Source organism: Pogoniulus pusillus, chromosome 29, assembly GCF_015220805.1.
Source record: "Pogoniulus pusillus isolate bPogPus1 chromosome 29, bPogPus1.pri, whole genome shotgun sequence".
Taxonomy (NCBI): Eukaryota; Metazoa; Chordata; class Aves; order Piciformes; family Lybiidae; genus Pogoniulus; species Pogoniulus pusillus.
Window position 1 is genome coordinate 2,057,704 of NC_087292.1, and position 20,600 is coordinate 2,078,303.

At 51.3% G+C, this 20,600-nt stretch overlaps 1 protein-coding gene across 6 annotated transcripts in view; it reads right to left on the reverse strand.

The window, feature by feature from the left end:
* Positions 1-20,600, reverse strand: part of ITCH (itchy E3 ubiquitin protein ligase) — a 94,941-nt gene that overhangs the window by 21,759 nt on the left and 52,582 nt on the right. For all 6 annotated transcript variants that reach the window (XM_064167386.1, XM_064167392.1, XM_064167388.1 and 3 more), the window contains 7 exons: positions 19,301-19,470; positions 15,323-15,557; positions 11,080-11,175; positions 7,752-7,926; positions 4,304-4,370; positions 1,466-1,550; positions 614-742 (listed from right to left, as the gene is read on the reverse strand). In XM_064167386.1, coding sequence (XP_064023456.1) covers positions 614-742; positions 1,466-1,550; positions 4,304-4,370; positions 7,752-7,926; positions 11,080-11,175; positions 15,323-15,557; positions 19,301-19,470 — 957 coding nt within the window. The remainder of the gene's footprint in view (positions 1-613; positions 743-1,465; positions 1,551-4,303; positions 4,371-7,751; positions 7,927-11,079; positions 11,176-15,322; positions 15,558-19,300; positions 19,471-20,600) is intronic.

Sequence of the window (20,600 nt, forward strand, 5' to 3'; positions counted from 1 at the left end):
CTGAGGGAGCTGGGATTGGTTAGCCTGGAGAAGAGGAGGCTCAGGGCAGACCTTATTGCTGTCTGCAACTACCTGAGGGGTGGTTGTGGCCAGGAGGAGGTTGCTGTCTTCTCTCAGGTGGCCAGCACCAGAACGAGAGGACACAGCCTCAGGCTGTGCCAGGGGAGATTTAGGCTGGAGGTGAGGAGAAAGTTCTTCACTGAGAGAGTCACTGGACACTGGAATGGGCTGCCCGGGGAGGTGGTGGAGTCGCCGTCCCTGGAGCTGTTCAAGGCAGGACTGGACGTGGCACTTGGTGCCATGGTCTGGCCTTGAGCTCTGTGCTAAAGGGTTGGACTTGATGATCTGTGAGGTCTCTTCCAACCTTGGTGATACTGTGGTACTGTGATACTGTGACAGAGATGTTCCATTCCCTTCATCATCTCTGTGGCTCTGTGCTGGACTCTCTCAAGCGCTTCTGTGTCCCTCTTGAACTTGTGTGTGGGGGGGAGAATTGGACACACCACTCCAGATGCAGTCTCAGCAGGGCAGAGCAGAGGGGGAGGAGAACCTCTCTCCACCTACTAACCGCAGCCGTTTGAACACAAAGGTCTCTAATGGCCGCAGCACTTACAGAGCAGACTTGCCGGTGCGGGGATCGATGTAGGTAGTGGTTCTCCTGTTGTGATCCACAAAGTAAGGAATGCCATCCACAGTGAAACGCATCTCCCAGCCCTCTGGCAGGGGCTTCTCATTTAACTGGCTGTGGGTACAAGAAAACACACATGGGAACTGATCAGCTTACTGCATGAAGGCAGCTCAACGGTAGCCCAGACAGCAAAAGTTTTGGTAGCTCTAGAAAGACTACAGACTGAGAAAGCTTCCATTCAGTATCTCTTCTGGCTTTGTCTTTTTTGCCCTTGTGATTTTTCCTGGCAGCTCTCAATTAGGCCACAATGAGCACATGAACAAACATTAGCTCCTTCAACTGCAGCACCTGGAGCAACAGCAAATAGACACTTAGGGGAAGGTGTAAGCAAGGTTTATTGGTTTCTTCTTCCCTTCAGCAAGGGAATTTCATCTTCTAATTCAGTTTTTACTCCAAAACTGACATCACAGAATCCCAGAAACATTCAGGTTGGAAAGGACTTCTGGGACTCAAACAGGAATCTCCAGGAAATACTCCAATTCTTCCTCAGGATGCTGTGCCCCATCCCAGCACTACCCCAAGGAGCTGTCTTGTTGATAGAGTGGTGGCTGCTGTGAGGAATGAGCTCACTGCTGCTGGCCAAGGCTGCCCTGGCACTCATACCAAATCCTGACAGCCTCCATTTAGGCTGCTCCCTGCCACTACCGTAACAGGCTGGCTGCAGTTTGTGTAGCACAGCCCAGGCTTCAGCTCTGGGCAGCATTTCCTAGCTCTCAGCCTCACTACTCTGCTGGATTTTAACTCCAGATTTCCATGGAGCTGGAAGCAGTTTCTTACCCCTGACTCCTGGGATCTTCCCACTGGGTGATTCGTGTGTTGTGATTGACAAAATAAACTCTGCCGTTGCTGTCTGTTCTCTTCTCTGAAAAGACCCAGGAGGAAAAAGCAAATGTTAATATCTGCTTAATGGATTGCTTCAGACTGCCTCTATCTAAATAAATAATCAATCAAGAGATCCAGCCACAGTCTCTGTCTTCAGCTCCTCTGTAGCTCCTCTGACTCAGCATCTTTTCATCTTACTCATGGATCCACAGAATGGTTTGAGTCAGAAAGGACCTTCAAGATTATTCAGTTCCAACCCCCTGCTATGGCCAGGGACACATTCCACTAGCCCAGGTCAAGGCTCAAGGCCTCATTCAAGCTGGCCTTGAACACCTCCAGTGAGGGGGCACTCACAGCCTCCCTGGGCAACCTGTGCCGGAGTCTCTCCACCCTCACTGGAAAGAATTTCTTCCTAATCTCCAGCCCAGTATCTCTCCTCCTCCAGCTCAAAGCCATTTTCCATCCTGTCACTCCCAGCCCGTGTCAAAAGCTCCTCTCTAGCTCTGCTGTAGCCCTTCTGATACTGGAAGGCAGCTCTAAGGTCCCCCTGGAGTCTTCTCTTCCCCAGGCTGAACACCCTCAGCTCCCTCAGGCTGTCCTCACAGCAGAGCTACTCCATCCTTTGGACTATCTTTGTGTACTCCTCTGGACTCACTCCAGCAGCTGTGTCCCAGTTCTGCAGGGGACACCAGAACTGGAGGCAGGGTTGGAGGTGAGGTCTGAGCAGAGGAGAGCCAAAGGGCAGAATTCCCTCTCTTATCCTGCTGCCCACACTCCTCTGGCTGCAGCCCAGCACACAGCTGCCTGCTGGGCTGCATGAGGGCACTGCTGGCTCTTAGGGAGCTGCTCAGCAACCATCACCCCCAAATCTTGTTCAGGGCTTCTCTCAACCCACTCTGCACCCAGCCTGGATTTGTTTGTTTGCCTACCAGTGAGACTTAATTCTTTATATCTGCTCAATAGTTGTACCAGAAATTAGCTTTACATTTCTGACCACCTCTTCACAGTTACAGCAACTGTAAATTGTTATGCCTGTAAAGCACTGTAAATTAGTTTGTTCCAAGGTGAGGGGGAAGTCAAGAAGTGACTGGAGAGGTGGGCACAAGCCAACCTCAGGAGGCTCAACAAGAGCATGTGCAAAGTCCTGCAGCTGGGTGGAGGCAATGCCAAGCACAAATGCAGGCTGGGCAGTGAGTGGCTGCAGAGTAGCCCTGAGGAAAGGGACTTGGGGGTGCTGCTGGAGGAGAAGCTCAACAGCAGCCAGCAGTGTGCACTTGCAGCCCAGAAAGCCAAGCAGAGCCTGGGCTGCAGCAGCAGAAGTGTGGCCAGCAGGGCCAGGGAGGGGATTCTCCCCCTCTGCTCTGCTCTGCTGAGACCCCACCTGGAGTCCTGCAGCCAGCTCTGGAGCCCCTGGGACAAGAGGGCTGTGGAGATGCTGGAGAGTGTCCAGAGCAGGGCCAGGAGGATGCTGAGAGGCTGCAGCAGCTCTGCTGTGAGCACAGCCTGAAAGAGTTGGGGCTGTGCAGGCTGGAGCAGAGGAGGCTCCCAGGGGACCTTCTTGTGGCCTGCCAGGATCTGAAGGGGGCTCCAAAAAAGCTGGGGAGGGACTTTTGAGGCTGTGAGGGAGTGGCAGGAGTGGGAGGAATGGAGCAAAACTGGAGGTGGGGAGAGTGAGGCTGGAGGTGAGGAGGAAGTTGTTGAGCAGGAGAGTGGTGAGAGGCTGGAATGGGCTGCCCAGGGCTGGAGGTGTTTCAGGGTAAAGGTGTTTGAGGCCAGGCTGGCTGAGGCTGTGTGCAGCCTGCTCTAGGGTAGGGGCATAGCAGGGGAGTTGGAACTGGCTGCTCCTTGTGGTCCTTTCCTGACTGATTCTCTGATTCTAAGTGATTATTTGTAATCATAAAAAAGGTTTCGATGCCAACAGTGCTCTGTAAGAACTGTTTTGGAGAGGGAATTTGGCTGATTTAGAAGGGATCTGGAGTCTGATTTAGCTGGAATGGAGTGGGACAGGGGAATCCTCCATGAGGAAAGTGATAAAAAAAAAGGGTGCCAGTGTGAAAGAGGCTACTATGACAACTTCAATGAGTAAAACCAGAACACTTTATAGTTTCCAGTCTAATTTGAAACTGTACATCCCTGTCATGGAATCACAGAATCGAGCAGGTTGGAAGAGAGCTCCAAGCTCATCCAGCCCAACCTAGCACCCAGCCCTAGACAATCAAAGAGCACTAAGTGCCCCATCCAGGCATTGCTTCAACTCCTCCAGGCACGGTGACTCCACCACCTCCCTGGGCAGCCCATTCCAATGCCAATCACTCTCTCTGACAACAACTTCCTCCTCACATCCAGCCTAGACCTGCCCTGGCACAGCTTCAGGCTGTGTCCCCTTCTTCTGGTGCTGCCTCCCTGGGAGCAGAGCCCAACCCCACCTGGCTACAGCCTCCCTGCAGGTAGTTGTAGACAGCAATGAGCTCTGCCCTGAGCCTCCTCTGCTGCAGGCTGCACCCCCCTAGCTCCCTCAGCCTCTCCTCACAGGGCTCTGCTCCAGGCCCCTCCCCAGCCTTGCTGCCCTTCTCTGGACACGCTTCAGTATCTCAACATCTCTCTTGAATTGAGGGACTCTGTCAGGACTCTGTTTTTTACCATCCCTTTTGATCAGATATAATTTTCCATGATTTGAAATCCAGATATTGCTGTTAAAAAGCTGACCTAGAACAGCTGTCAAAGTACTTTGGCAGAAGCATGCTTCAGTGTTTAATGACCCTGCATTACGAAGCATCTGCGAGTCACTCTTACCCCATCCGTGTGGCAGAGGGCCCAGAGGATCAAACTCTTTGTTCTGTGTGGATGAGAAGTCCTGGTTCTGCAAGACACACAAACAAACAGTGCATTAAGGACTGGTCATTTGCTTCCCAGATGTTCCACCACAGCCATCAGGGATTACAGAAGTGAATGTCTTTTTTCTTCATGTTCCACGTAAGCAAAGATGACAACGAGGAGGAGTCCTCCTTGGAGAAGGCCTGGTTCACAGACCTTGGCATGCTTAACTAACTACAGTGCTAAGGAAATCACTTTGCTTCTGCCTACAGAGGAGGCAAATGTGTACAGTGGCACCCAAAACAATCAGAAAACAAACCACTTTGTTCCTGCATTCAGTGCATCAGTTCTGAGGTCCATTATTTTCTCCGCTCGTACAGCAAATTCAGCACCTAGATAAGCTACTGGTTTAGTTTTGTCCCTGCAGTGGTTGGACTGGGTGATCTTTGAGGTCTTCTCACAGAAGCACAGAATGGCAGATGTTGGAAGGGACCTCCAGAGATCAGCCAGTCTGACTCCACTGCCAAAGCGAGACCACTCAGGGTGGTGTACACAGAAATGCATCCAGTTGGGTTGTGAAAGTCCCCAGAGGAGAGGACTCCACAGCCCCCCTGGGCAGCCTGCTCCAGGGCTCTGTCACCCTCACTGTAAAGAAGTTTCTCCTAATGTTGAGATGAAACTTACTGTGTTCAAGTTTGTATCCATTGCTCCTTGGCTTACTGCTGTGCACCACCCAAAAGAGACTGGCTCCAGCCACCTGACACCCACCCCTCAGACAGACATTTACAGACATTGATCAGGTCCCCTCTCAGTCTTCTCCAGACTAACCAGCCCCAGGGCTCTCACAGGGGAGATGCTCAAGTCCCCTAATCATCCTCATGGTTCTCCATTGGACTCTCCAGCAGGTCTCTGCCTCTCTTGCACTGGGGAGCCCAAAATGACACAGTTTTCCAGCTGTGGTCCCACTAGAGCAGAGGGGGAGAAGAAACTCCCTAGCCCTGCTGCCACACTGCTCTTCATGCACCCCAGCATATCATTGGCCCTTTTGGCCACAAGGGCACATGGTGGCCCATGCAGAACTTGCTGCCCACCAGCACTTCAAGGTCTTTCTCCATGGAGCTGCTTTCCAGCAGGGCAGCCCCAACCTGTATTGGTGCCTACTGTTATTCCTCCTCACATGCAGGACCCTGCACTTGTCCTTACTGAATTTCATGAGGTTTTCCAACCAGATACTTTGTGTGATTCTGTGAAGTCTGCTACTCCTCAGAGCTAACAATGGAGTTAAAGTTCTGGAAAGGGTACTGGTAGATAGTAGGCTGAAGAGGAGGCAGCAGTGTGCCCAGGTGGGCAGCAGAGCCAATGGCATCCTGGGCTGGCTCAGGAGCAGTGTGGGCAGCAGGACAAGGGAGGTTCTTCTGCCTCTGTGCTCAGCACTGCTCAGGACACCCCTGGAGTGCTGTGCCCAGTTCTGGGCTCCTCCACTCAAGAGAGATGTTGAGGTGCTGGAAGGTGTTTGGAGAAGGGCAGCAAGGCTGGGGAGGGGCCTGGAGCAGAGCCCTGTGAGGAGAGGCTGAGGGAGCTGGGGGGGTGCAGCCTGCAGCAGAGGAGGCTCAGGGCAGAGCTCATTGCTGCCTGCAGCTGCCTGCAGGGAGGCTGTAGCCAGGTGGGGTTGGGCTCTGCTGCCAGGCAGCCAGCACCAGAAGAAGGGGACACAGCCTGAAGTTGTGCCAGGGCAGGTCTAGGCTGGATGTGAGGAGGAAGTTGTTGGCAGAGAGAGTGATTGGCATTGGAATGGGCTGCCCAGGGAGGTGGTGGAGTGGCTGTGGCTGGAGGTGTTGCAGCCAAGCCTGGCTGGAGCACTTAGTGCCATGGTCTGGTTGGTTGGCTAGGGCTGGGTGCTAGGTTGGGCTGGCTGAGCTTAGAGGTCTCTTCCAACCTGCCTGATTCTGTGATTGTGATTCTCTGCTTTCCTAACATTCAGTGTGCATGATTTAGTTTTACCTACAGCAGGACCATGTTCCATTTGCTCCCTCACCTTCCACATCCCTGCCCAAGACAGATAATAAACCAGCTTCACAATGAGCTGTGCTTTGTTCTGAATCAAGGCTTTTATCAATGTTATACAAAAAAATTATCAAAGTTCACCACCTAAGTTCAGCTGACAAATAAATAATCACTGCACTGCACATGCTGCCTGCAGTCATGGCAAGGACATGGATAAGGCCTCCAGTTATCACCTCCTGCCGTACCACACACACACAGATATCATCACAAAGAATAGATCACAACAAATCTGGTGTCCTTGTGGGCAAAATCAGATGCACAGATTGCATAGGGTTGGAAGGGATCCTCAAAGGTCACCTGTCCAACTCCTCTGTGTCAGCAAGGACACCTCCAACTAGATCAGGCAGCCCACTGAAGTTTGACCTTCAATGTCTCCAGGGATGGGACCTTAACCACAGAATTAACCAGGTTGGAAGAGACCTCCAGGATCATGGAGTCCAACCTATCACCTAAACCTTCTAATTAACTAACCCATGGCACTAAGTGCCTCATCCAGCCTCCTTTTAAACACCTCCAGGGATGGGGACTGCGTCACCTCTCCAGGCAGCCCATTCCAATGCCAATCACTCTTGCTCTGAAGAATTTCTTCCTAACATCCAGCCTGGACCTGCCCTGGCACAGCTTGAGGCTGTGTCCTCTTGTTCTGTCCCTGGGTGCCTGAGAGCAGAGCCCAACCCCACCTGGCTACAACCTCCTTTCAGGTATTGCCCACATCCATGGGCAGCCTGTTCCAGTGCTTCACCAACCTCATTTTGAAGAGATTCCTCCTGATCTCCAACCTAAATCTACCTCCCTCCAGTTTCAAACTGTTGTTCCTCATCCTATTTCCATAAGCCCTTGTCAAAAGTCTCTTGTAGCCCCTTCAGGCTTCTCTAAGGTCTCCCTGGAGCCTTCCCTTCTCCAGGCTGAACAGCCCCAACTCTCCCAAGTCTGTTCATATAGCAGAAGTTTTCCAGCCCTCTGATCATCTTTGTGGTCTCCTCTGGATCCACTCCAGCAGGTCCCCATCTTTCTTGTGTTGGTGGTCCCAGAGCTGGACACAATGCTACAGGTGAAGTCTCACCAGAGCAGAGGGGCAGGATGCCCTCTCTCCATCTGCTTGTTTTGATGCAGCTCAGCATGCCACTGACCTTCTGACCTGCAGATGCACACTGCTGGCTGATGTCACCCCAAGTCCTTTCCTGCAGAGACGCTTTTAATGTCGTTATCCCCCAGCCTGAACTGTTATCAAGAACTGAATCAACCTAGGGCCTCATCAGCCACAAGCATGCCCCAAACCCAAACATACTTTCAACACAGAGAAGAGAGAGGGCTAGAAATTTGGAGAGAACCCTTTTACAGCCACAGAGCAGAAGGTCCTTACCCCATAGATAAATCTCTGGTTGAACTGCTGCATAGCTCCTTGCAGCTGACTGCGCTGTAGCTGCCACTGCTCGTAATTCCGGACGGACTCCAAGGTTGGTCTCTGCCAAGTTGTTGTTCTAGTGAAGTGGTCAACGTAATAAATCCTCCCCATGTTGTCAACTCGTCGCTCCCAGCTTGGGAAAAAAACAAATGGGAGTCATGGAATGGTTTAGGTTGGAAGGGAAACTCAAAGATCAGCCAGTTCTAACCCTCCCCGCCATAGGCAGGGACAATTCCCTCTAGAACGGGTTGCTCAAGGTCTCATCCAATCTGGTCCTGAACATCTCCAGGGAGGTTGTGGAGCACAGAATCACCCAATGTGATCAAAGATCACATTGGGTGATTCTGTGCTCCACAACCTCCCTGGGCAACCTGTGCCAGTGTCTCACCACCCTCATTGCAAAGAACCCTTTCCTAACCTCTAGTTTGAATCTCCCCTCTGCCAGTTTGAACCCATTCCCCCTCATCCTGTCATTACAAGACCCTGTCAATAGTCCCTCCCCAGCCTTCCTGTAGGTCCCCTTCAGATCCTGGAAGGCTACTGTAAGGTCTCCTCCAAGCCTTCTCTTCTCCAGCCTGCACAGCCCCAACTCTCTCAGCCTGTGCTCACAGCAGAGCTGCTGCAGCCCTCTCAGCACCTTGGTGGCCTCCTCTGGACTGGCTCAAACAGTTCCTTGTCCTTCCTGTGCAGGGGGCTGCAGAACTGCACCCAGGACTGCAGGTGGGGTTTGAGGAGAGCAGAGCCAAGGGGCAGAATCCCCTCCCTTGCCCTGTGCCCACACTGCTCTGGCTGCAGCCCAGCACACGGGGAAGGAACAGTTGTCAGCAGCAGACAATGTCAAGGGCTGAAGCAGCACTTCCAGGTGAAGCAGCAGGATGTTGAAGTGGATATCAAGCATGGCTTGAGGTTTGCTTTCCTCCACTGAAACTATGTCAGAACTAAAATTATGTGTCAAGAATCACCTTCACCTCATTGCACACTCTTCCAAGTCAGACTCCTTCCATTTACTGTGCTCTCAGGAGTTTTGGAAGCAGTTTAAGAGCTACAAAGAGCACTGTCAGTACTTCACTGTCATTACTGCCTTGAACCTGTCCCACCTGAATGACAACAATCTGCAAAATGCCCTGACAGTTTGGGCTGTCCAATGCAAGATTTTCTCACACTCTAATTTGGCAGAAAAGGGGAGTAGGTGTGGTGCTTTGTTCTGGGTTGGTTATTTCATGGATTGTCAGCTCATATGAAATCAGTTCTATGTCTGAAAGTCGAACAAGAAGGGAAGTTTAAGACACCAATCAGTCCTCTCAGAGCTCAAAATAAATTGACTAGGACAGAGGAGGTGCCTCTAGGAGACCATCTGCCAGGTTTTTGTTCTTCAATATCAAGATCTCTTGACTATGCCACAGGTTTCACTTTCTAATTTTACATAGCATGTGAACCACTTGAGTATGAGTGGAGAGCAGCAGACCACTCTCATGTTTTCATAGAATCATACAATCAATCAGGTTAGAAGAGAGCTCCAAGCTCACCCAGTCCAGCCTAGCACCCAGCCCTAGCCAACCAACCAGACCATGGCACTAAGTGCCCCAGCCAGGCTTGGCTTCAACACCTCCAGCCACAGCCCCTCCACCACCTCCCTGGGCAGCCCATTCCAATGCCAATCACTCTCTCTGTCAGCAACTTCCTCCTAACATCCAGCCTAGACCTGCCCTGCCACAGCTTGAGGTTTGTTGTATTGCTGGTTGTCTGGCAGCAGAGCCCAACCCCACCTGGCTACAGCCTCCCTTCAGGTAGTAGACAGCAATGGGGTCCCCCCTGAGCCCCCTCTTTTCCAGGCTGCACACTCCCAGGTCCCTCAGCCTCTCAAGGCTTACATTAAAAAAAGCTACAAGCAACAGAAACAATCTGAACTCCCCTTCCATGCAGAGCTGACAGCATTGGCTGGTCTGATCCTACCAGCTGGAAAAGCCTGATGAGCAAAGCTGTTTCCAAGAACGCAGCAGATCAGCAGCTGGTAAGGCTGAGACAAGAGAAGAGACTAAAAACAGTAACCTCAGGATAAAGAGGCAACCAAGGGTATTCTTGCCTCAGCTGAGAGTTACCTTTGGCCCAAAATACTCTCCTGTGGTTTTGGTTTCCTTTTACAGCTGAGGCTATCTGCTGTCTTGAACTGAAATCAGTTTCTCAGTAGGGATGCACTTGCTTCAGCTTGGCCAGGAAACTCACAGGACCACAGAGGAATGCATCCAGACAGGCCTTGAAAGACTCACAGGATGTTAGGGGTCAGAAGGGACCCAAGGAGATCATCGAGTCCAACCCCCCTGCCAGAGCAGGACAATGCTGTCTAACACAGATCACAGAGGAACATTCCAGGGAAGGAGACCCTGCAACCTCTCTGGGGAGCCTGTGTGACCCTTACACTAAAGAAGCTTCCCCTTGTATCACAGCATCACAGTATCATCAGGGTTGGAAGAGACCTCACAGATCATCAAGTCCAACCCTTTAGCACAGAGCTCAAGGCCAGACCATGGCACCAAGTGCCACGTCCAGTCCTGCCTTGAACAGCTCCAGGGACGGCGACTCCACCACCTCCCCGGGCAGCCCATTCCAGTGTCCAATGACTCTCTCAGGGAAGAACTTTCTCCTCACCTCCAGCCTAAATTTCCCCTGGTGCAGCCTGAGGCTGTGTCCTCTTGTTCTGGTGCTGGCCACCTGAGAGAAGAGAGCAACCTCCTCCTGGCCACAACCACCCCTCAGGTAGTTGCAGACAGCAATAAGGTCTCCCCTGAGCCTCCTCTTCTCCAGGCTAACCAATCCCAGCTCCCTCAGCCTCTCCTCGTAGGGCTGTGCTCAAGGCCTCTCCCCAGCCTCGCTGCCCTTCTCTGGACACGCTCAAGCATCTCAATGTCCCTCCTAAACTGGGGGGCCCAGAACTGAACACAGCACTCAAGGTGTGGTCTAACCAGTGCAGAGTACAGGGGCAGAATGACCTCCCTGCTCCTGCTGGCCACACCATTCCTGATGCAGGCCAGGATGCCACTGGCTCTGTGTTGAGGTGGAACCTCCTGTGCTGCAACTCAGACTGTGCTAGCTTTGACAGTCACCTCTCTGCCATACCATGCACCGTGTGCTTTTGCAGAGCATGCTGGACACAGGCCAGAGCAGCTGTTTGCACTGGGTTCACCTTTCCCTTCACAAGCCTGCTTTCTAGCTCCAGGAACTGCCAGCCAACCAATGTCTGAAAACTCCAGACACAGCCTAGCCAATCCTAGGGCCTCTCCTGGCTCACCTTGGAGGAAGAGGCTCCGGCCGGTCCCACGTCGTCCTCTTCTCCACATGATCCACGTAGTAGACTCGGCCATGTTGGTCTACTCTTTGCTCCCAGCTGTAAAGAAGAAAGTGTTTTCAGCTGTCTCCAGCTCAAGCTACTTCAAATATTCATCCACAGTATGAAGATGAAAAATGTTTGTTTTCATAACATGCCTGCTTCTAAATAAAATGCTTGAAACTCAGACTTGGTTCACAGCTTCACAGAATGGTTTGAGTTGGAAGGGACCTTATACATTATCTAGCTCTAAATCTCCTGCCATGGGCAGGGACACCTCCCACTAGCCCAGGATTGCTCAAGGCCCCAACTAACCTCCAGGGAGGGAGCATCCAGAACCTTCCTGGGCAACCTGCTCCTGTGTCTCAACACCATCTCTCCCAAGAAGTTCTTCCTCATCTCCACTCTCACTCTCCCCTCTCCCAGCTCACAGCCATTGCTCCTCATCCTGGCACTGCCAGCCCTTGTCAAAAGTCTCTCCCCAGTCTCTCTTCCCTCAGGTATTGGAAGGCTGCTCTAACATCTCCCTGGAGCCTTCTCTTCTCCAGGCCAAACAGCCTCAACTCACAGGCTCACAGGATATTAGTGCTTGGAAGGGACCCAAAGAGATCATAGAGTTCAACCCCCCTGCCAGAGCAGGACCACACAGTCTAGCTCAGGGCACACAGGAACACATCCAGACAGGCCTGGAAAGGCTCCAGAGAAGGAGACTCCACAACCTCTCTGGAGAACCTGTTCCAAGCCTCTGGGACCCTTCCAGCCAAGAAGTTCCCCCTTGTGTTGAGCTGCAACCTCCTGTGCTGCAGCTTCCATCCATTGCTCCTTGTCCTATCCCAGGGAGCAGTGAGCAGAGCCTGTCCCCCCACCCCATGACTCCCAGCCCTCAGATAGTTATAGACATTGATTAGATCTCATCTCAGTCTTCTCTTCTCCAGACTAAGCAGTCCCAGGGCCCTCAGCCTCTCCTCACCAGGCAGTGCTCCAGTCCCCTCCTCATCCATCTCTCCAGCAGATTCCTGTCCCTCTTCAACTGGGGAGCCCAAAACTGAATGCAGTATTCAAGAGGAGATGTATTCAAGAACTCCCTCAGCCTGCCCTCTTAGGGGAAGTTCTCCAACCCTCTGAGTGTCTGTATGGCCTCCTCTGGACCCTCTCCAACAGTTCTAAATCCTTCTTGTGCTGGGAGCCACAGAACTGGAGGCAGTGCTCCAGGTGGGGTCTCACTACAACAGAGGGGCAGAATCCCCTCCCTGTCCTGCAGGTCACACTGCTTTGGATGCAGCCCAGGACATGCTTGGCCACCTGTGCTGCAAGCAACCATTGCTCACGAGGTGCACTGCAGCACTGTACAACACACAGTGGTGCAATGCTCACAACAGCAGCAATGTCTGTCTCCAAATCACACTCCACACATCCACCTTCAGCTTCTGGGAAACTGAAATTCCTGCCCTCACAGGCCATTTCAGTTGGAATCACAGCATCACAGTATCACCAAGGTTGGAAGAGACCTCACAGATAATCAAGTCCAACCCTTTACCACAGAGCTCAAGGCCAGACCATGGCACCAAGTGCCATGTCCAGTCCTGCCTTGAACAGCTCCAGGGACGGCGACTCCACCACCTCCCCGGGCAGCCCATTCCAGTGCCCAATGACTCTCTCAGGGAAGAACTTTCTCCTCACCTCCAGCCTAAATCTCCCCTGGCACAGCCTGAGGCTGTGTCCTCTTGTTCTGGTGCTGGCCACCTGAGAGAAGAGAGCAACCTCCTCCTGGCCACAACCTCCCCTCAGGTAGTTGCAGACAGCAATAAGGTCTGCCCTGAGCCTCCTCTTCTCCAGGCTAACCAATCCCAGCTCCCTCAGCCTCTCCTCATAGGGCTGTGCTCAAGGCCTCTCCCCAGCCTCGTTGCCCTTCTCTGGACACGCTCAAGCATCTCAATGTCCCTCCTAAACTGGGGGGCCCAGAACTGAACACAGCACTCAAGGTGTGGTCTAACCAGTGCAGAGTACAGGGGCAGAATGACCTCCTTGCTCCTGCTGGCCACACCATTCCTGATGCAAAAGTTTCTATTAAGTATCAAGTACATCAATAACCTGTGGAATAGAATCACCTGCAGAGCATAAAGCCCTTTTGGAACAATTTTAATGCAATTTAAATCCTAAACCCATGCAGATTTGGCAAGGATCACATACCTGCAGAGCTCATAAAGGCACTGGTTGCACTTTCTGCATCTGCAGCATTTGGGATCCTGACTGACCTCTGTTGTTAGCATAAAGCTGGGGAAGGGGCTGGAAAACAGGGCTGGGGAGGAGCAGCTGAGGGAGCTGGGGTTGTTTAGTCTGGAGAAGAGGAGGCTGAGGGAAGCCCTCACTGCTTTCTACAGCTGCCTGAAAGGATGTTGCAGTGAGGTGGGGTTTGGCTCTTGTTCCTGGCATCAGGAGATGGAGAGGAAATGGCCTGAAATTGTGCCAGGGGAAGGTAAGGTTGGAGATGGGGAAAAGTTTTCATTGGTACAAGAGTGGTGAAGAATTGGTGCAAGCTGCCCAGGTTGGTGGTGGAGTCCCCATCCCTGGAGGTGTTCAAGATATGGCATTTGGGGACATGGTTTAGTGGCCACAGTTGTGTTGAGTCGATGGTTGGACTCAATGATCTTAAAGAGCATTTTGAACCAAAACTGTTCTGTGAGTCCAGACATCAAATGTGACATCACAGGGACAAAGCCTTCCTAACTTACCTTTTTTGTGTCAATCTACAGGGTAAAGCAGCATGAGATGTTTTCAAGACTGCACTTCTATCTCCCAGTTATCCTGTGAGTAAGCAAAGTAATTCAGAGCTCTCCTACCTTTTGCTTCAGCTGCCTGCAATTTCAGGCAGAGATTTCACCAATTACACCGTTCACTTTGGGATGCTTTTGTTTCAGCTAAGAGGCAACTCCCTTTCTTTTAAAGTTTAGAATCTAAATGAGAGCTCTGAGGCAATGCATCTCAGGACTTGAAGCAGGCCTGCAAGAAAGCTGAGGAAGGACTTTTTACAAGGGCTTGTGCTGACAGGACAAGGGGCAATGGCTTTGAGCTGGCAGAGGGGAGAGTGAGACTAGAGATGTGGAAGAAATTCTTAAGAGTGAGGGTGGGGAGACACTAGAACATGGTTGCCCAGGGAGGTTGTGGATGCCCCCTGCCTGGAGGTGTTGAAGCTCAGGCTGGATAAGGCCTTGAGCAACCAGTGCTAGTGGGAGGGGTCCCTGCGCATGGCACCATGGCAGGGAGGGTTGGAATGAGATTATCTTTAAGGTCCTTTCCAACCTAAACCATTCCATGATACAGCATCTAGCAAATTCCACAGGACCACAGGATGTTAGGGGTTGGAAGGGACCTCCATAGATCATTTGAATGCGACTCCCTGCCAGAGCAGGACCAGAGAATCCAGCACAAGTCACACAGGAACACATCCAGACAGGCCTGGAAAGGCTCCACAGAAGGAGACTCCACAACCTCTCTGGGCAGCCTGTGCCAGGGCTTTGGGACCCCTCCAGCCAAGAAGTTCCTCCTCGTGTTGAGGTGGAACTTCCTGTGCCATAGTTTCCATCCCTTACTCCTTGTCCTGAGACAGGAGAAGAGTTTGTGCCCTCCCTCTTGACCCCCATCTCTCAGCTATTTATAGACATTGATTAGATCCCCTCTAAGTCTTCTTTTCACCACATGTGCCTGAAACACAACACTGTGCCCACACTACTCCCAGGAGCTGCAGTATGAAGTCCTACACTTCAGGACGCACCAGAGATTATATCCTGCAGTAGCAGCTTCTCTTCAGCTTACCTGTAACAGTATTTCACTACCTTGACTCTAAGTGGAAGGCAGCAGCTGTGCACCAAACAGTGAAACACAAAACTTCCATGTTTTGCTGACATGGGAATGCATGACAAGTACCAAAGGTAGCTGAAAGGTTCTTTGCTTGAATAAACCATGCCCGGAGGCCTACCAGACAGAAGAGTGATGAAAATGTCCAAGCTAATACTGGGGGAGGATTGGAAGCAGAGGTCACAAATGTTTTGTTACACCCACCACAAACCCAGAAATCACAGAGTTCCTGCATTGGAAAAGACCTTTAAGATCATCAAGTCAAAGCTTTAACCTAACACTGACAAGTCAGCACAGAACAAAAAGAGAAACCCGAACCAAACCACAAAGCAATAAATCACTGCACTCATACCCAGGTGGAAGAGGACCTTGACTGACTGTAGTAAGTGTCTGAGGAGGAGGATTTGCTGGTTGGACTTGTCTTGATACCGGTGGTGTGGTGAGTGCAGGAGTTGCAGGAGCTGTTGTTGCAGCTGTTGCCCCCTCAGGGCTCTGTTCTGTAGATGTATTTGCAGCTGTCCCTGCCAGTGAGCCTGCACTGGCTCCATCACTCTCCGTGGATGTGGATGAAGGACCATTTACAGTGGCTGTGGTTTCAGAGATATCAAAGAGAGAAGGGAAAGAAAAGCCTTTAACTGACACTGACCACCAATCTGTTTCAGCAGCAATGAACCACAGAAGTAAAGATGCAGGGACTGGCACTTCCAAGCACACAGACATTGCACATCTTACACACAACCTAAAAAGCAACCATGTCTCCCTTGGGCTTTAATCCCAGAACTGCCATCAAAGGCTCAGTGTTGGTATTTCTCAGGGGACAAACCATCTTTACCAAAGCAGGGGGGCTGCATCCCATAAACACTGACCAGTTCTAAACAAAACTCACTTGCTTGCATCCCTTCTTTCATTATTTGGTACAGTAATTTAAGGGATGACAAGCACAACACTTTCAGAGCTTCACAGATTGCCTTGGGTTGAAGGGGTCCTCAAAGTTTGTCTTGTCCAAGCCCCCTGCACTCAGCAGAACATCTCCAGTTAGATCAGGCTGCCCAGGGACACATCAAGTCTGATCTTGAATGCCTCCAGGGCCAGGGCCTCCTCCATACCTCTGGGCAACCTGTTCCAGTATTCCACCATTCTCATTGTGCAGAACTTCCTCCTGATGTCCAGCCTAGATCTGCCCTGCTCCAGTTTCAAACCATTGCCCCTTGTCCTATCACTACAAGTCCTTCTGAACAGTGCCCTGTTTTCAGCAGGTCCATGTCCTTGTGTTGAGGAACCCCACAGCTGGACACAGCACTGCAGGTGGAGTCTCAGGAGAACAGAGCAGAGGGGCAGGACCCTCTCTTTCCATCTCTGGCCATGCTGCTTTGGATGCAGCCCAGGCTGCCTTTGGCCTTCTAGGTTGCAAGTGCCCATTGCTGGCTTCTGTCCATCTTCCCATCCACCAGCACCCCCAAGGCCTTCTTGGCAGGGCTGCTCTCAATCTCATCATCCTCCAGCCTGAATTGATTTTGAGGATAACTCTGGCCCAGCAGCAGGACCTTGCACTTTGCCTTATTGAACATGATGAGATTCCCCTCAGCCCAGCTCTCCAGCCTGGCCAGGTCCCAGGATATGGCACAGAGAGAAGTTCTTGGAATGGGAGGAGAATACATACAGCCTTTACACTTTTCCAGCATTTTCCTGCATGCCATTTTGTGGCTGGGAGTAAAAGCACACTAAGATCATCTTTAATTGTAATGACTGTGTCACAGCTTCCCCCCCAGACTCAGCATTTACCACTTTGTAATAATGAAACTACTGAAGCAGATGGCAGTGTCTGGGGAGGGAAAGGAGCTAACCTAAAAGCATCAACTAACTTTGCAGGACTACTTAAAGCTTTGGAGAATAATTAGATTAAGAAAAGAAAAAAAAAAGAAATAAAAACCCAACCCAAAAACCTGCCCATTGCAGTGCAGGAGTAATGAATGAGTATCTGAAGTGCTGCTATGAAGTGTGAACAGCAGGAGGGAGAGGATTCTGTCCCTCTGCTCTGTTGAGACCCAACCTGGAGCACTGTGCCCAGTTCAAGTGTCCCCAGCACAAGCAGGATATGGAATTGTTGGAGAGGGTCCAAAGGAGGTCACAAAGATGACACCAAGCAGGGGGCAGATGTAGCTGGGTTGGAGGGCAGAAGGGCTCTGCAGCAGGACCTTGACCGCCTGGACAGATGGGCAGAGGCCAAGGGGATGGAGTTCAATAGCTCCAAGTGCAGGGTGCTGCACTTTGGCCACAGCAACCCCATGCAGAGATACAGGCTGAGGTCGGAGTGGCTGAGAGCAGCCAGAGAGGGATCTGTGTGCCCAGGTGGCCAAGAGAGCCAGTGGCATCCTGGCCTGCATCAGGAATGGTGTGGCCAGCAGGAGCAGGGAGGTCATTCTGCCCCTGTACTCTGCACTGGTTAGACCACACCTTGAGTGCTGTGTTCAGTTCTGGGCCCCCCAGTTTAGGAGGGACATTGAGATGCTTGAGCGTGTCCAGAGAAGGGCAACGAGGCTGGGGAGAGGCCTTGAGCACAGCCCTACGAGGAGAGGCTGAGGGAGCTGGGATTGGTTAGCCTGGAGAAGAGGAGGCTCAGGGGAGACCTTATTGCTGCCTGCAACTACCTGAGGGGAGGTTGTGGCCAGGAGGAGGTTGCTCTCTTCTCTCAGGTGGCCAGCACCAGAACAAGAGGACACAGCCTCAGGCTGCGCCAGGGGAGATTTAGGCTGGAGGTGAGGAGAAAGTTCTTCCCTGAGAGAGTCATTGGACACTGGAATGGGCTGCCCGGGGAGGTGGTGGAGTCGCCGTCCCTGGAGCTGTTCAAGGCAGGACTGGACGTGGCACTTGGTGCCATGGTCTGGCCTTGAGCTCTGTGCTAAATGGTTGGACTTGATGATCTGTGAGGTCTCTTCCAACCTTGGTGATACTGTGAAAGATGATCAGAGGTCTGAAGAACCTTCCCTATGGGACAGGCTGAGCAGGTTGGAGCTTTTCAGCACAGAGAAGAGAAGGCTTCAGGGAGATCTTAGAGCAGCCTACCAGTAGCTGAAGGGGGCTACAGGAGAGCTAGGGAGGGACTGCTGAGATAGCCTCAAGCTGAGATTGGGTATGTTTAGACTGGACATTAAGAAAAAGGTTTTCACTGAGAGAGTGACCAGGGGCAGGAATGAGCTGCCCAGGGAGGTGGAGGAGTCACCCACCCTGGATTGTTTAAGGCTCGTTTGGATGTGGTGCTTAGGGCTATGGTTTAAGGTGAGTCTTGTAGAGTAGGGCTCTAGGTTGGACTTGGGGATGCTGAGAGGTTTTGCCAACATGGAAGTTTCTGTGATTCTGTGACTCCTGACAAGGGCTGGGAGTGACAGGATGAGGGACAATGGCTTTGAGCTAGGAGAGGGGAGATGGAGACTGGAGATGAGGAAGGAATTCTTTAGCATGAGGGTGGGGAGACACTGGCACAGGTTGCACACAGAGGTCAAGAATGTGCGGCCATGGCACTTTGGGACATGGTTTAATAACCACAGTGGTGTTGGGGTTGACAGTTGGACTTGATGTTCTTACAGGGCTTTTCCTACCCCAAAATTTCTATGATCCTAATACCTGAACCTATTCAAATCAGGATCTGGAGACAGTGAATACCTCACTGTAGATACTCTTGTGGAAATAATTAATTCTTAGAGTAAATTACAATTCAAGTATCTTCATTACTGCTCTCATGTGGATTAGTGAAATTCAACAATCCATACCACAAATACCACTGCAGGAAGCTTGTGGATGCCTCCTCCCTGGAGGTGTTCAAGGCCAGACTGGACGAGGTCTTGAGCAACCTGGGCTAGCAGGAGGTGTCCCTGCCCATGGCACATGGGTTGGAACTGGATGATCTTTAAAGCCTCTTCTAACCCAAATCATTCTATGAGTCTATTTCAGAGTTAAGCTATAGATATAGAAGCAAATAACCTGTGTTTCAAACCTCAGTGTTAGAGCCTTGAGGCAGTTCTGGGAGTTCTTCAGTAGATTTCACTTCAAAGCTCAGTGGATGTCTTAGTGCAGTACCATTCACCTGTGTTCTTTTGGTCCCAGCTCCACTACATGCAGCTGAATCACCACAATCATTAGTTAGCAGACGTGGAAATAGGACACTCCTAATGCACAGGAGCAGTGATGAAACAACAGGCACTGAATGCCAGCTACAAACCACTCCTTCAGAAGATACCTGCCCAAGCATCTAGCATGACAAATCCTAGGTACAAATCAGCATCAGAAGTGGCTCTTCACCCCCAGGATGTGCAGCTGGCTCTACAATACATACCTGCTACAGAAGGGGGTCTGCGGGGAGTGGGTGGAGGTGGTCTAGAAGGCCTGGGAGGTCTGGAAGGTTTGCAGTTTCCATTTGTGAGCAATGGAGAATCACTGCCATTAACAGTCTTGTTTTCATTGGCAGCAGCATCATCAGAGCTTTCAAGGCTGTTGGAGTCAGTCCTTGTGCAGGAAAAGACAAAAGAGAACTGTTCTCACAAGGCAGGGATGACAGGAAACATTATGGAGTGTTAAGAGTTAGGATGAAGTGAGATTCTTGCATTCATAACAGTGATAAATGTCTCCACATCTCTATGAACCTACTAAGAGGTTATCTCCTGAGGTGTAGGACATCTCCACCAATGAAGAGGCTGTGAAGCAGATGTCTGCCTGGGACATCTGTCACTGAAAGCTCCTCTTTTATTTCCCAGCTCTACAAACCTGGCTTCAGGCTCGGGCTCTGGATTTCACTGCTCAGCTATTTCTGCCCACGAATTCCACTTGTCTCTAATGTGATGGTGTGAATGGTTTGGGAGTTACCCCCCACACCCCAGACTAGACTCAGCCAGGCTGGAAGTTAAGGAATGAAGCTTTCTATTCACAGCTTAGCACAAGATACAAGCAGACAGTTACAATATTTACAGCTCTAGACAGGCATAGACAAGTTAAAAGTAATACAGAGACACGACAGCCCCCCCAGAAATCAGAGCCCTCAGGAAGGGCTCCCAACCACCCTTCCACCTCCTTTCCACCCCTCTACCTTATCCCAGAGTCTGCCTTATGTACAAAGCTGAGTTGGAGGATAGGCAAGAGGTGGTTAGAAGCAAAGTGATTAATTGGGTTACACAGATCCAAGCAGAAAAGACACACACACTCCAACAGACAGAGACACTCACAGAATCACAGACTGGCTCAGGTTGGAAGTGACCTCAGAGACCATCTACTGCAATCCCCTGCCATGGGCAGGGACACCTCTCAACTAGATTTGGAAGTCTAAGGCCTCAACAAACTTGGCCTTGAACACCTCTAGGGAGGAGGCATCCACAACCTCCCTGGGCAACCTGTTCCAGAGTTTCATCACTCTTGTACTCAAGAACTTCTTCCTAAGGCCCAGCCTAAATCTACTCTTCCTCAGCTTCAAACCATTCTCCCTTGTCCTATGTCTAGGAAAAGTTCTCTAGACCTCAGGAAAAGTCCCTCTGCAGTCTTCCTGTAGGATGCCCTCAGATATTGGAAGGCAGTTTTAAGGTCCTCCTGGACTCTTTCCTAGGCTGAAGAGTTCTTCCTAGCATCTCAGTCCAGACATTTCCAGT